The sequence below is a fragment of the Urocitellus parryii genome, chromosome 11, assembly GCF_045843805.1.
Source record: "Urocitellus parryii isolate mUroPar1 chromosome 11, mUroPar1.hap1, whole genome shotgun sequence".
In the NCBI taxonomy this organism is placed as follows: Eukaryota; Metazoa; Chordata; class Mammalia; order Rodentia; family Sciuridae; genus Urocitellus; species Urocitellus parryii.
In genome coordinates, this window is record NC_135541.1 from 36433115 (window position 1) to 36449670 (window position 16556).

General features: G+C 38.5%; 1 protein-coding gene and 1 long non-coding RNA gene across 2 annotated transcripts; one reads left to right on the forward strand and one right to left on the reverse strand.

Moving 5' to 3' along the window:
* Positions 1-2306: 2306 nt before the first annotated feature.
* Magoh (mago homolog, exon junction complex subunit) lies at positions 2307-10683 on the reverse strand. The gene is made up of 5 exons (XM_026382604.2): positions 10515-10683; positions 8253-8311; positions 6338-6448; positions 4509-4591; positions 2307-2565 (listed from the first exon to the last, which is right to left on the reverse strand). The coding sequence occupies exons 1-5, from the start codon at positions 10600-10602 to the stop codon at positions 2466-2468; spliced, it is 441 nt and encodes a 146-aa protein (XP_026238389.1). The 5' UTR covers positions 10603-10683; the 3' UTR covers positions 2307-2465.
* Positions 10684-10765: 82 nt separating this feature from the next.
* LOC113178169 (uncharacterized) lies at positions 10766-15891 on the forward strand. The gene is made up of 3 exons (XR_003300189.2): positions 10766-11041; positions 13936-14057; positions 15203-15891. It is a non-coding gene; the product is annotated as an uncharacterized LOC113178169 (long non-coding RNA).
* Positions 15892-16556: the final 665 nt, after the last annotated feature.

The window sequence follows — 16556 nt, forward strand, 5'->3', positions numbered from 1 at the left end:
AAATTAAACCCCTATCCTCACCATGCGTAAAACTCAACTCAAAGTGATTAAAGATCTAGGAATTAAACCAGAGACCCTGTCTGCATCTAATAGAAGAAAAGTTAGGTCCAAATCTCCATCATATCGGGTTAGGCCCCTATTTCCTTAATACGACTCCTGTAGCACAAGAATTAAAATAAAGAATAAATGGATGGATTCAAACTAAAAAGCTTTTTCTCAGCAAAAGAAACAATCAGTAAAGTGAATAGAGGGCCTACAGCTTAGGTGCAAATCTTTACCACTTGCACATCAGATAGAGCACTAATCTCTAGGGTATATAAATAACTCAAAAAGCTAAACACCAAAAAAATAAAAAACAAAAAACCATAAATAACCCAATCAATGAATGGGCCAAGGAAGTGAATAGACATTTGTCAGAAGGTGATACACAATCAATCAACAAATATATGAAAAAATGTTCAACATCTCTAACAATTAGAGAAATGTAAATCAAAACTAACTCTAAGATTTCATCTCACTTCAGTCAGAATGGAAGCTATTAAGAATGCAAACAACAGTAAGTGTTGGTGAGGATGAGGGGGAAAAAGGCACACTCATACATACATACATACTCGTGGGACTGTAAAATGGTGCAGCCAATATGGAAAACAGTATGGAGATTCCTTGGAAAACTGGGAATAAAACCACCTTTTGACCCAGCTATCCCACTCCTTGGTCTGCACCCAAAGGACTTAAAAACAGGGACACAGTCACATCAATGTTTATTGTAGCACAATTCACAATAGCTAAACTGTGGAACCAACTTAGATGCCCTTCAGTAGATGAATGAATAAAGAAAATGTGGTATATATTCACAATGGAATATTACTCAATAATAAAAGAGAATAAAATCATGGCATTTGCAGGTAAATGGAGTTGGGGAATATAATGCTAAATTGAAGTAAGCCAATCCCCAAAAAACAAATCCTGAATGTTTTCTCTGATATAAGGAGGCTGATTCATAGTGGGGTTTGGAGGGGGAGGATGGGAGGATTAGACAAACTCTAGATAGGGGAAAGGGGTGAGGGGAAGGGAGGGCGAATGGGGGTAGAAAAAGATGGTGGAATGAGATGGATATGATTACCTTAAATACATGTATGAAGACACGAATGGTGTGAATATACTTTGTATACAACCAGAGATATGAAAAATTGTGTTCTATATGTGTAATATGAATTATAATGCATTCTGCTGTCATATATAACAAATTAGAATAAAAATTTTTTAAAAATGTGTTAAAACAAAGTATTTACCCCTACATTGAAATATAGATGTGTCTATAAAAGATGTCTTAAAAAAACTCTAACCACAATTTTTTATTTTGGTACCAGGGACTGAACTCAGGCCCTCAACCACTGAGCCACATCTGCAGCCCTATTTTGTATTTTATTTTGAGACTGGGTCTCAGAGTTGCTTAGTGCCTTGCTTTTGCTGAGGCTGGCTTTGAACCCACGATTCTCCTGCTTCAGTCTCCCAAGCTGCTGGGATTTCAGGTGTGTGCCACTGAACCCAGCCCCAACCACAATTTCATACCTAAAAAATTAACACTACTTCATTATTGTCTTCAAATACCAATGTTCAAATTTCCTCATTAATGTCAATTTGGGTCATGATCCAAATAATCCATACATTGCATGGACTGTGGGTTTTTTTGTTTTGGTAGTGCTAGGTAATGAATCCAGGTCCTTAGGGATATTAGGCAAGCACTCTACCACTAAACTACACCCAGCAATTAATGTGTCTTTTTAAATCTCCTTTATGCATTTCTGTTCCATGTCTTGTTTTTCTTGCAATTTATTATTTTTCTCGGTACCAGGAATTGAACTCAGGGGCACTCGACCACTGAGCCATATTCCCAGACCTTTTGTATTTTATTTAAATACCTTATTGTATTATTTTATCGTAAGCCTTCTGGATCCCTAAAATCTTTGAACAGGGTCTCACTGAGTTGCTTAGCACCTTGCCATTGCTTAGGCTGGCTTTGAACTCACAATCCTCCTGCCTCAGCCTCTCAAACTGCTGGGATTATAATCATGCGCCACAGTGCCCAACTCTTGCAACTTATTTAAGAAGCCAGATCATTTGTTCAAGAATTTCTTTTCCTCTGAATATTATTAACTGGATTATTACTGTTTTTAAACTTTTTTTCTCCATTTACTTGTTTCCTGTAAATGGTAGTTTCCAGAGAATTGGTAGATATTTTGGTAATACTTCCACACAATGTTGGTGTTTTACAAAGTAACCGAGGAATGCTCATATGTTCAGGTTTTTATAAAATAAAAAATTGGATTTTATCACATATTTATTAAAGACAATCATTTACAGTTTATAAAAAAAATACTGCCTTGATATACACAAAAATCTCCTGATAGTGGTAATTAAAAACAGCTACTTCCACCCCCCTCAGGTCCATACTAATATTTCATTTAAATTGGTTTAATTTTGAAGTGTAATCCAATAAGACTGAAGACCAAGCACTTCAGGTCCTGGACAAGATAATAAAATACTCGTAAGCCTTCTGGATCCCTAAAATGTAAGAGGGGAAAAAAATTAAAATGCTGAGAAAAACTGGCAAAAAAATCCCTCCAAAACATAACCCAATTAATAACCTGATTATTTATCTACCAAAATGCTTCTTATGAAGCATTAAACCTTTGAACATCCTAAAACCCATAAAGAAATATTACAAATATTAAAATGAAATATTATGAGGGCATTTAAATATGTTGTTTTTTGGGGGAGGGGGGTACCAGGGATTGAACCCAGGGGCACTCAACCACTAAGGCACACCCCCAGCCCTATTTTGTATTTTATTTAGAGACAGGGTCCCACTGAATTGTTTAGTGACTCGATTTTGCTGAGGCTGGCTTTGAACTTATGATCCTCCTGCCTCACTCTCCTGAGCTGCTAGGATTATAGGCATGTGTCACCACACCCGGCTTGATATTTCCTTCCTTCAGTGGCTCAGAAGGCTGAGGAAGAAGGATTGTGAGTTCAAAGCCAGTCTCAGCAAAAGCGAGGCGCTAAGCAACTCAGTGAGACCCTGTCTCTAAATAAAATACAAAATAGGGCTGGGGATGTGGCTCAGTGGTCGAGTACCCCTGAGTTCAATCCCCAGTACCCCTCCCACCCCCAAATCATGATTAATATAACATTTCAATATTTTTTATGCTTTTCAAAAACTGTATTTTTTAATGTACACACACAGCAAAAGACTAAAAAGATACATTTCAAGATATTAACAATGGTTATCTAAGATTATGGGAAATTTTTTCCCTTCTTTTCTATTTTTTATATATTTCCTGTGCTTTCTACAATGAACATGTATTGCTTTCAGAATTAGAAACAACCTCCTCCCCCCTTTTTAAAGTGGTACTAAGCAGGACCAAGAGGCTGAATATTACTAGGCATCAATATCTAAGAACAAAAATACTGAAGGAAGACAATTAAACCCAACATTTACTAACAGTGATCCATAACTAATTCCAAATCCTTAAAACACAGGAGTCAAACAAGTTGTTGGATTCTAGACCCTTTAAAGCATATAGATTTGTATTGCAACATTGTAATTTGCCCCAATGACAATATAAAGTTTTAAATTTAGATATTAAGAGATTTCAAATTTAATCAACACTTAAAGAGGTGCTGGGGTGAATGGTCAACAGTGACTGAGAAAGCCTCTCAGACTCGGATATGGTACAGTGTATTTCAAGAACTTCTTCATGCGTATTTAATTTTCTATTCTGGCTGCTTTGATGCATTACTGTGTGTGTGTGTGAGAGAGAGACTGAGAAAGTTTTAGTATCAATGACTGAAACACAAAAAATAACAGAACTAGCCTTTAAAAATACAGTTGGCCCAAATCTGCAGAGGATCTTTATCATTCATGGGTCCAAACCACACATGGATCAAAATGTATTTAGGCCTATAATAGCAGATTTTTTTTCTCATTATTCCTTAAACAATACAGTATAACAACTATTTACATAGCATTTATCCTATATTAGGTATTTTTTTAAAATATATTTTTTAGTTGTTGATAGACCTTTATTCATTTATTTATTTATTTTTATGTGGTGCTGAGGCTTGAACCTAGTGCCTCACATATTCTAGACAAGCGCTCTACCACTGAGCCATAACCCCAACCCTGTATTAGGTATTATAAGTAACCTAGAGATGATTTAAAGTATACATGAAGATGTACATAAGCTATATGAATGTGTTAAACCATTTTATATGAGACTTAATCAACCACAGTTTTGGTGTCTATAGTGGTCCTGGCACCAATCCCCGGTGGATACTGTGAAATGACTATAATGTGGAGTCCTTTTCTAATGAAGGGGACAAAGTTGCCTGGTTCTGTCTTGCAATTGCACCAGATCTTCCCATAATGGTCCCAATTTGGTTCAAGTTTCTTATTAATCTACTCCAAGATAGACATAGTGGATAAAAGGATCATACATACTTACTTAGATTGATTAACATCAATAAGGGAACCAATTTTTGATGTTGTGAAAGAAATGTGTTCATCTCCAATGACGATTTCAAGCTCCTAGAAACATTTAAAAAATCTAAGTTGGGCAGAGCCGAAATGTTCATCAAGTACAAGGAAGGGGCTCACTACTTCCAAATCACTCAACTCTGCTATAGATGCCCACATAGAAAAAGTACCTTATTTTAAGCATTAAACTGTGATGGAAACAGAGATGATACTAGATAAGCCCTTGAGAAACTCATCTGCCTAGAGAGAGTAGTGTCTTCAAGGACAATCATGTGAGATTTAAATTTACATACCACTTTGTGAAGTGACGTGGATAGATCTGGTATCCAACCTTTCTGGGCAACATGGAACAAGGAAAATTATCCTAGATCTTGGGTTTGATCTCAGCTTTGCTACTTACTAGCTGTATGACCTTGGGTTTCAATTTGTAAACAGTGACACAAATACCATAAACCTTCAAACTATCTATATGATTGCCTCCTCTTTGCCACGTATTGTTCTTCGTGCTTATGACAGATTAATAAAACCAAACCAAACACATAACTCTGTCTTTGAAGAACTTATATTCTTCCAGTGAGACCTTTTTTTCCCACCTTCTTTTTTTAAAAATAAATATTAAAAAATCTATCTTCCATGCTTTTTCTTCTTTTGGTACTAGGGATTGAATCCAAGGGTGCCTTGACACTGAGTTACATCCTAGTCCTTTTTATTTTTTGAAAAAAAAATTATTTATTTTAGGTCTCACTAGGTTGTGGAGGCTGGCCTTGAGTTTATGCTGTTCCTGCCTCAGCCTCCACCAGGTACTGGGATTACAGGCATGTACCACCATATCTGGTGCCATCTCCCATTCTTTCTCCTTCCTCTGTCCCCTAAAGCTGTAGTGTATTCTTTCTATTTGTAATTTTAGATTTGGTAGTATGTTTTAAATCTATTTTATGTGGTCATACTACATGTATCTTTTTACTTTTTCCATTCAATATTGCTTTTTAGATTTTTCCATGTTGAGTTAGCATAGATCTTATTCACTAGTTTTAAAAAAATTTTTTGTATAAAAAACAATGTGACAAAATTCTTCTATGTATTTCCTTGCAGGTATGTGAAAATTTCCCTAGGAAAATTCCTAAAAGTAGGATAACAGTATTCTCAGGGGCTAGGGATAATAATTCACTTGTAGAGCATCATAAAAATCAGTGGAATACACAAACAAATTTACATTTTTAAAGATCACAAGATTTTAGGATGGAAATGTGGGCTGTACAAGATGAGGAAATCAATTAGAAATCTGGATTATGATGGCTGCAGTCAAGGTAGAAATATATTTTTGGTTAATTCAGTTAAATAAGACAATGGCTCTTATTTTTTTAATTCCCAAAACTTCTTAAGTCTTAAGAATTTTATACACACACACACACACACACACACGTCATGAATTTAAATACATATAGTCACTTGCATGATTTCCTTCCATTAGGTTGTGAAATAACTATTTTTATTTACCTCTATATCCCCACATGCTTTGTTCAGAGAAGTTACTCAATATGTGAGATAGAGAGCAAAAGGTCTAAGAGGGGAGATCACAAGAAGCAATTCAGGGCTGGGCTCTGGGTAGCCTGCAACACCACTTGCTGTCTCTGGTCCTCTCTCTGGAATTAATGTTTTCTTAGACAAAATGCTAGTTATCTGTTTCATGCAAGGCTCAGTAACATGCACATATGCATGCACACATTAAGCAGTGCAGTAAATGTCATCTTTTTTGTAAGAATTCTGTATTACAAGGACAGTCAATAAAATACACACCTGCCGGCCTACTCGGTCAGGAGGAGGCCACAAAGCATCATCCTCTTTGGTAATTTCACTGTCATCAATTATTCTCTTCAATTCCTCCATCACACTTTTATGTACATAGGCCTGAAAGCAGGTTAAAAAAAAGAACTTAGGTTGTATTTTTATGGAGTACTCTGACTCAGAGAAGATAAAAACAACAGCTCCTGAAGACCTATTTCTATGCAGTTGGGCATGGTAGTGTATTAGCCTGGAAAACTGAGTGAGATCCTGTCTCAAAATAAAAAGTAAAAAGGTTGGGAATATAGCTCAGTGGTAAGGTACCCTGGGTTCAATCCTCAGTACCCCCCCCAAAAAAAAAACAAACTAAAAACACTTTGTACGCTAGCCCATGTTGAAAAAAAATGTAAGGATGCTGACAAGTATGGAAAAGTGTAAAATCAATTGCTCGTTAAATAGTTATTAAAATACATTGACTGTGGGCTTGAGTTGTAGCTCAGTGGCTGAGCACTTGCCTCTCAAGTGTGAGGCACTGGGTTCAATCCTAGCACTACATAAAAACAAATAAAGGCACTGAGTCCATATACAACTAAAAAAAAATTTAAAAAAATACGTTGACTGTTAAGATATTTTCAAATGTAACAAAGTGGTAAAAGGAAAAAGTAGCTTTGACAAAGTCTTTCCATGTTGAGTTAACATAGATCTTATTCATTAGTTTTAATTTTTTTGGTATAAAAAACAATGTGACAAATCACAACAGAATGAGAGTCCATGGAACTGTACTAAGGCATGCTGTGTAGTCAGTTTTTCGTCACCATTACCAAAATACCTGATAAGAACTAGTTAGGGGAGAAAAAGTTTAATCTGGGCTCATGGTTTCAGAGGTTCAGTACGTGGTCAGCTAATTCCATTGCTCTGGGCCCTAGTTGAGGCAAAACTTCATGAGGGAAGGGCTTGGCAGAGGAAAGATGCCCACCAGGGAGGAGGGAAGCAGAGGGAAGGGCAGTGGGGAAGAGGCCACAGAGAAGATAAACCCTTCCAGGGCATGCCCTCAGTGACTTACCTCCTCCAGTCACAACACACCTGCCTATAATTACTGCTTAGTAATTCAAATTATAAGTCCATCAAATGGATTAATCTATACCAATGTGGTTATAGCTCTCAAAATCAAACCGTTTCACCTCTAAACATTCCTGCATTACTACGTGATATTTCTTTGGGGTCAGGGGAGTATGACAAGCATCTCATATCCAAAGCATAATATATGCACAGATCTGAATTCCAGTTGTTAACCTCTTACTAGCAAGGATGACTGTGAACAGGCCCCATCTGGGCCTTCATTTTGTTATAAAGAGGATATAATACCTCCCATCACATGGGCTTATAATCAGGGTTAATAAGATCATATGTATGATCTTAACACCTGGTGCCATGCATGGCATCTATCATGTATTCAATGATGCTAATTGCTTTCCATGCTCCCTTTTTACTTTCAGATGCAAATTAAATAGCTCTCTTCATTGAGTGCTATGTGCCGAGGAATATACCAACTGCTTTAAGAATAACATATTTAATTCTATGACAGTACTTGGAAAGGGACAATGATTTTATTATCCCTGTTTCTGCATATGAAGAAACAGAGACTTATCAAGTTCAGCCAGGAAACTTATCCAAGGTCACACAGGTTAGTAAGCAGCAGATTGAGGGATCCAACCAAGGCATACCAGGCTTCAAGTAGCTATCAGTAATTGATTCATAATTATAAAAAAAACCCTGAAATACATAAATAAAATAAAAAAGACATAATCTAGAAGCTGTTTACAAATATAGATCTACTTCCCTAGTCCTTAACTTTAAATACTATTCCTAGAAAGAGCAAAACCAATATAAGGCAGAAAGACAGACTGAAATGAAAATGAAAGGCTCATACCTCTTTTCTGATCATGACATCATTTTTGTAATTACTGTTGTTGGCATACCTCAATTTACCTGTAAAAGGCAGAAAATAAATGCAATATACAGTAAAAACATATGAATAAAGCATTATTAGTCTACCGAGACTATTACCTGTTGCCTAAAATGTATCCTAACTATTTTTCAAAGGGGCTGTCAGTTTTACTATGTACACCTTGGAGTTTCAACACTACTAGTCTTTTCAGTTTGTCACTTCAGGTTACTAGCCTCCCAGCCAAAAATTCAGGTAACACTGAACTACACGTTCAAGCAAAAGGCAACTACCTATGGAAAAGAACAAAAGCAGACTGTTTTGTGACTCAGACAAACCACAGTTCTGCAGATTAATATTCTCAGCTGAAAATAAGGATTGTAGTTGATAACTTACCTGCCAGAGGACATGTGAAGGCACACTGAAAACTGTAGGATGCTGTTTATATGTATTATCATACAACCATGTGACAATCTGATATTTCTGTGATGAAAAGAATGTGCTTTTATCATTGAACATATTTGGTACACAAGGCCCTCTGTGCATATGAAGAGTGAACAGGCTAGTTTGGGAATACGGCAGGGATGAAGGAGAAGATAGAAAAAAAACAGAAAACATGATTTTCCCCACTATGGAAGACACAGGTAAGAAGAGCCAAATAAAAAGCCTTTTCACTTTTTCTCTACTTCAAGTTTCATTTCATGTTACTTACAATGGACAATGTGATGCAGGAACAGAACTACATGGCTAGGTTAATCTAATACTTTGATACCATCAATGGTTTCCTTCTGCCTTCCTGACAAAACCAAACTCCTTATTATAGCAACTAAGCTGAACCCCTGCCTTTCTTTATAACCTCTCTCCTACATAATCTTTAATCATAGCTGGTGTCAAACACGTTGTTTCTGCCTGAAACATCTCAAGCACTTTTTAGCTTTCAGCCTCTTTGCTGTGAATCGTCCAAAACACAACTACTACACAATTCTGCACATCCTTCCAACTCAAGTCATAGTATGCAGGAAGTTTTCTCTGACCCTCAAGTTAGATTAGGTGCCTCCTCTTTGCTTCCAAAGTTTCCTTTGCTTCTTTATGCCACAACACCTAATACACCATTCTGTCACTGTTTACAAATCTATCTCCCTCACAGTTGAAGCTTGTCAGATTCATCTTTGTACCCTCATTTAGTTCAAATTTTCTATCATCTTTGACTCCTCTTTCCTCCACCAGTGTGCCTTCCAAATATTATCAGTCAAGCCTAATTGGTTCTGCACCCAACACTATCCCAAATCTTCTCCATTTCTATTAATTGGTACCCTAGTCCCAACCAACACTTCCTCATTAGTGACCATTTCCACTCTTGCCCATTCTGCACCCAATAGCTAGAATACTTTTTCAGGAATAGATAACATCTTTCCTTTGCTTCAAAATTTCCGACTGTGCCCTGCTGTATTTAGAAATCTAAACTCTTTTTTTTAAAGAGAGAGAATTTTTAATATTTATTTTTAGTTTTCAGCGGACACATCATCTCTGTTTGCATGTGGTGCCGAGGATCGAACCTGGGCCGCACGCATGCCAGGCGAGAGCGCTACCGCTTGAGCCACATCCCCAGCCAGAAATCTAAACTCTTTACCATGGTCTATAAACACATGGTGTGGCCCCAACCTATCCGACATAATCTCCTACTATTGTCCTCAGAGCTCAACTATTGCTCAACCATCACACTAGCTATCTGAAACATGCCTGGCTTGTTCTTGCCCTTGACATTTGCTACTCCCTCTGTAAAATGCTCTTCCTCTGAGCTTCACGAGGCTGGCTCCTTCTTGACACCCAGGGCTCAGTTCCAATATCCACTCTTCAGAGAGCGCTCTAAAGGCTACCCTATCTTAAAGCAGCTCAACCAGCAATTATTTCAACATTTTGCCTTTTCAGGATCAATCGTCACTGTCTGGGATCATTTTGTGATCCCTCTCCCAGCGTTGAAACAGAAGTTCCGCGAGAGGATTAGTTTGTCTATCCTCGTTGCTGTATTCCTAGAGTGGAACACAGCAAATGTAAGCAAACCGGTCACAACTAGCACTAAACAGAAGCCGCTGCACATGGGTAGAAAGAACCTAAGCGCGGAGAAAGAGGGTGCCTTCAGACCCGGTCTGAACGGGTCTCAGTCCCTTCCTCTAGTTCCCTGCCCATTCTGGACCCCAGGGATGCCCCCAGGCCTAGCACTCCGGGCGCGCGAGAAGCCGCTCTTACCGTCGGGTCGGAATTCAAACTCCAAGAACTCGTGGCCGAACTTGCCTTTGTGACCCACGTAGTAACGTAGATAAAAGTCACTCTCCATGTCTAGCAAAATGGAACTAAGACCGAACTTCAGAAGTAATGAACAATGCCGCGGTCGCCGGCCGATAATGACGTTTACGGTGGCGCGCGGAAGTGACGTCAAGGAAAGGGCGCGCTCGCGGTGTCTAGGTCCCTCCTCCCCGGAGGGGGGGAAAAGCCTGTCCCTATTTTCCACCCCGGGGCGGTAAAGTGGAGGAACTTCTCTGTGTGTTTTGGGAATGAGGTGGAAGTTGCCGGCGGTCGTCGTGCTTCTTCTTCAGGGACTGGCGACCTCATTTAAAGGCTGGGAGCCCGGGACTTCGATCCTGGGACCTGCCATTTTAAAGGAAACCGACTCATGAGTCGGAGAAGATTCCTTACTGTCTCTGGATCTAGGTTATCTCAACAGTAAAATGAGCAAAATGACCGACTTACCAGGACAAAGCCGTGCACGATGATGTGTGTGTAAATTGTCTTCAAACTTCTGTTAAGAAAACGTTCTCAGTGACGCCTTCCCCGAATCCACAGTGCAGAACACCTGGAACTAACTCGCCTAGACTAATTCCTGTTCTTCCTCCTTTTATTTTTCTCTCTCTCCCTGCTTCACTGGTCTCTAGAATAGGTACCTTAAGGGGAAGTTAAACGGTATACCTGATTTCTCAGGGATTCTCAGCCCAGGCTGCATGTTGGAATCATGTTCCATTGACGCCTTTAAAAAATATAAACTCCTGGACCCACCCCAAACTCATATCTCCAATGAGGATCTGGAAGTTGTTTTTTTGTAGAGCTCCCTAGATAGGTAAAGGTAGGTGACCAGCGCCCAGGCTATCTTTTCCGGTGAGAGTTGTTGACATCTGAGTTTTCTGGCTCAGCTAAGGTTTGTGTAGCCCAAGGGCCATGAAAATCCTAATTATAGAAGCATGCTTTAGCCATCCAAGTTCCAGCTATAGAGAGAATGGTTCTAGAAATGGTGCTAAGATGACATCGTTATTTGGGCCTGGAGACTCTAATTGTATAGTATTCTGTAAATCCTGTAAATTCTTAATAAATTCTTATTCCCAGACTACACTTTTCTCCCTGAAGAAGCATTGGTAGCAGAGTGTAGAGTGGGTTTAGAGGCTGAGGGAATCACTGGAGATTGAGGTTAAAATAATTCCTTAACAGTGAGTCACTGTAACCATAGGTGAACAGGTTCAACTTTCTGAAACTCAGTTGCATTATCTTTAAAATGGGCATAATAGGACTGGAAATGTAGCTCAGTGGTAGAGTGCTTGGTCTAGCATGTGGGAGGCTCTGGGTTTGATCCTTAGTACAGCAAAATGATAAATGTATAAAAAATAAGAACCTAATAATACTGTGTACCTGGAAGCACTATTATAAGGATAAGAAAGAATGTCTTAGAAAATATTTTGTCAACTGTAAATTGCTATAGTCATGAGGCTTTTTGTGTTTGTGGTGCTGGGGATTGAACCCTGGGCCTTGTGCATGCAAGACAAGAACTCTGCTAACTGAGCTATATCCCCAGCCCATCATGAGGCATTTTTATTACAAAGCACTGGACAGGAGTGGTAACAAGGGAATTTTATGAAAAGAGAGGGGAACCACTAGGTATTTGGCACTGAATACATGTCAGCTCCTAGGCTGAGCCCATTTACATGTGCTTGTTCTTTGAATCATCAGTCTTTTTTAAATTGTTGATATACCTTTATTTTTAATTTATTTATATGTGGTGCTAAGGATCGAACTCAGTGCCTCACACATGCCAGGCAAGTGCTCAGCCACTGAGCCACAATCCCAGCCCCCATTGTAACAGTCTTGAAGTGATAGTTGGAATTAGGCCAGTTGTCATATGGTTATTTTCCTACAATGAAATTATAAAAACTCTTAATGGGCAAATCTAGGCATCTGTGGACATGGCAAATAACAAAAGTACTAAAAAATTTAAAGGACACTTGACCCAGTTAGCCTGTAAAGTAATCCAGGTGTTTGGACATGAGATAATATTGAATAGCTGAAAGAGCATGACATGCATGTCTGCAATGCCTGAATTCAGCATAATTTGTCTACTCTGTGTCATGTGCTGAGGATATGATGTGAAAGAACAGATCTTTATAGAGCTTGCAGAGAATGCAGTTGAGCACACAAGAAGGCATAAGGTAGGAATAAGGGTAATCAATAGAGGAAGCATTGAATACTCTGGAAGTACAGAGGCGCTTGACCACTGAGTCACATCCCAAGTCCATTTTTATTTATTCACTGAATTGCTTAGCACCTTGTCTTTGCTGAGGCTGGCTTTGAACTCATGTTCCTCCTGTCTCAGTCTCCTGAGCCGCTAGGATTACAGGCATGTACCACTGCACCCAGCAAGACCCTTACTCTTATTAAAGGGTTTGGGTTAACCCAAGAATATTGGGTTTTAATGCCAAGGAAGAAGTTGAAGGGCTTTAATCAGGAAAGTAGAAAATAATGGTGGTGACATGACCTATTGTATTTTTAGAGAGATCACTTTGGCTGCCATGTTGTAGGTTAGATTGGAAAATGAAAAACTGAAAGTTGAAATTTGGATAGTCGTTAAAGTATTCCATGAGGGTGGTAATACAAGATAATGGTGACCCATAGTCAGGTAGTGACAAAAGAAATAGAAAAATGGGTGGGTTTAATTTAAGAGGTAAGTAAAGAAGACTAAGATATGGCCAGTGAGGTCGGGGAAAAACCATGAGTATGGTGTTTAAGAGTTTGCCAATAAGGAGTGGTCAACTGTGTTAAATATGGCTTCCAGGTCCAGGAAGTTAAGAACTGAAAGCATTTACAACATTTATAGTGAAGGAGATCCTGGATCAACTTGGTGAAAATAATCTCAATGACATAGGAGTTAAGTGTCAGGATAGAAGTACTGGGATGCAAATAGGCAAAAATTATTATAGAAGTACAGAGTTGAGTTACAGAATGAGAAAACAGGGAAGCTTTCTGGAGGAGGCATTACCTAAGTGGAGTACTCAGGGATAAATAGTCAGAAAGAGGCAGAAAAATAAAACCCAGGCAGAGAATCATGTGGGCGTGCTCTTTGGGTCTATGAAAAATAACTGTGTGACTTTGGGCAATTACTTCACTCATTTCCTCATTTATAAAATAGGGATGGGTAGTCCTGATAGTATTTATCTTATAGGGTTGTTGCCAAGATTGAGATGATTTATGTAGAATACCTGAGACATATTAGGGACTCAATTACTGATAATTCATCCCCCCCACCAATTAAAGCATCACAATGGACAATACTTCAAAGATTTTTAAAAATGAATTTAATCTCTCTAGAAACATTGTATTGATTTTACAAATGTCTACATTTGGTTTTCAGTTCACCAAGATGATGTCAGTACAGCTAGGGAGATGCAGCACACACCTTCACTCCCTCTGTCTCTGGAAGAGAAACCAGATTGTAGAGGGCATGGAGTACAGAAGCTAACAGAACTCAAAATGGTAAGACAAAAAGAGCAGAAACAGTTGGTGTGACCAAACATTCTAACATGCCCGACTGTTACATCAAGTACAGTAATTTGGGGATTGAAAGGAGACAAACAAGGAAAATCCACTTGGATACAAGATGATGGAGTTTGCAAACCAGTACTTTACCCTCAAATTGACAATTAGTATAGAACAAAATGCTATTTTAAAAGCACATGGTTTGTACAGGTATTTGTTTTTTTGTAATTTTTGTAAAAAAGTATCAAAACTGTGTCTTTAAATATATATATATATATATTTATACAGGTGGCTTTCTTAAAATTATTTTTATAGCACAAAGTGTTTGCAAATGCAGAGGGTTTCTGCCGATTCTTGACTGTGCACATGGTGCATAGCCTGAATGAAGAGCTTCCTGACTTTTTTATATTAACTGAAAATTTTGAAGCTATAATTCCTCCACCTTCTAAATTCTTCATATCCTGTAATTTCCCAATATCCTAAAAATATAGTGTGAGAAGACTCTGATATTATCTTCATGCATTTATGGGAAAGGAAATTTTCTCTGAAATGTTTTAACTACTAACTCATTTATATTCTGTGACGAGTGCATGACCAATTTTGGTGTGGATTTTATTTCTGTGGGATGCGAATGGCCCTCCCCATTCCCGCTAGTGCCTGACTGTACAGTGACTAGGATCTCCTCTCCAGATGCCACATCTTTAAAACTTCTAGTTTTCTCATAGTTGAGAAAAATCTAAGAGGCTCTTGACAACATGGCATGCTTCCATGAAAATCATACTGCCTTTATATTAGTTTTCATCAACCATATTAAGAAACCTCTAATTCAAGTTTATGAAATGCAGTCAACATTTCCCTTTGGCCACTGGAAACTTGAGGCTGAATAATGTCACGTCTGCAAAGTGCTGGCAATGCATATATTTTCCATGGTGTACTTAGTGCCTTGTTCACAATAATGACCAAGAAATGTTTAATTAAATCAGAAATTAAATATAAGTATTTTATAAAGTGCTTATGTTGAACCTGACTCCATCCAGCCTCATTTCTTGCTAAGTCGTGGTGAGTCTTTTATTCCAGTTACAATGAACTACGTGCAGTTCCTTAAAGTCTCCATGCTGATTCATGCCTCTGTGTCTTTGCAGTTTCCTCTGCCAGAAGCAGTCTGGACGCTCCTTCTTAATTTTGAGACTTACCTTAAGGTCACTTCTCCTATGAATGCATCATTCTTCATCTCCTCAGGTAGAATGACCCCTCTCTCCTTGTCCCTAATGGTACTCTAAATTGAAATCTCTTCCCTTTTTGTTTCTACATGTCTCCCTCTGCTGCTGTTGTGAGCTTCACAAGGACAGAAAATATTTGATTGACCTTTACATCTGCAGTACCTGGCATACAGTTGGCAACTAGTGAATGATTTTAGGGGATGAATATGCTGCAGTCACATAGAGATAACTGAAGGGATCAGTAGTACTTATTGCCATATATTTAAATCCCATCTTATTCTCTTTTTGCCAGTTGAGGTTATTTTAGTCTGTTTTATATATAATCATGCTATCAAGAATAAATATTAAATAAAGTTTTTGTTTTCCCTGTTTCTAGAAGGCCATTTCTGCCAGTGCCTTGGTAAATCCACTAGAAAGATAGCTACAGATAGAAAGCACGTTTGATACGGTGTTTAGATAGCTTCAAGATGTCTCCTGGAGAAGGAAAGGGAGGAAAAGGACTGGGCTGGCTTCTTTAAATAAAGGAAATATTGTCTTGATGAAATTTTTGCCCTTTTGGCATTACCTATAAGCTTTCTTCAGCTCTATCATCCAACGAGTCTGTGATCTGTTATTGGCTGTTGATAAATATACACAGGAACAAAAGGCAACAGAATTGTAACTGCACCTCAAAATAAGGCCCAAAAAGCCTCCAAAAATAGGAGGAAAGTGGATTTGACTCCTCAGATTTCATGATCCAACACAGGACTCTCCATTTGTTTCTTGTAGGTTATTCTCATAGCTGAATTTCTCAGGACCATCAACACAAGTACATTATGAGGAAGTTGTAAAACAATGTCCAAGCTCTGGAACAGTTGTTTAAGAAAACAAGATTAGGAGACCATTAGTAGAGCAAAGTCCTAGGAACAGGATTATAGAACTGTAGATTGTCTGCCTGGAGATTTTAAAGGGTATCAAGTTCATGAGACATCTAAGCTTCACTGAGTTGGGGGCATCTGGAGAGTGGGAGTGGGGAGACATTTGCTTCAGAGTGTCAGGTTCCAGGTATGTTAAGGTTAGATACATGTCCTCTGCTCCCACGTAAGCCAAACACTTCCATGTTGTATGTGTCCCTGGTTGTGGAGAGGGAGTGAAGTGTCGGAACAGCAGAGTGAAGGAAAGACCATACTTTGGATGAGAAAGCCAGTGGTGACTGAATTCCTTCTGTGACTGTAGGATTGTTTCTGATGGTAGATCCCACAGATAAAAAACAGTACTTCTCTCCACCTGCCCCAAG

Excerpts from the sequence above, each read along its gene's own strand:
- Magoh (XM_026382604.2), bottom strand. The coding sequence starts at position 10,602 with ATGGAGAGTGACTTTTATCTACGTTACTACGTGGGTCACAAAGGCAAG. Across the intron at positions 8,312-10,514 it reads GTTTGAATTCCGACCCGACG|GTAAATTGAGGTATGCCAAC; the intron begins GTAAGAGCGGCT and ends TGCCTTTTACAG. Across the intron at positions 6,449-8,252 it reads ATGTCATGATCAGAAAAGAG|GCCTATGTACATAAAAGTGT; the intron begins GTATGAGCCTTT and ends ACCTGCTTTCAG.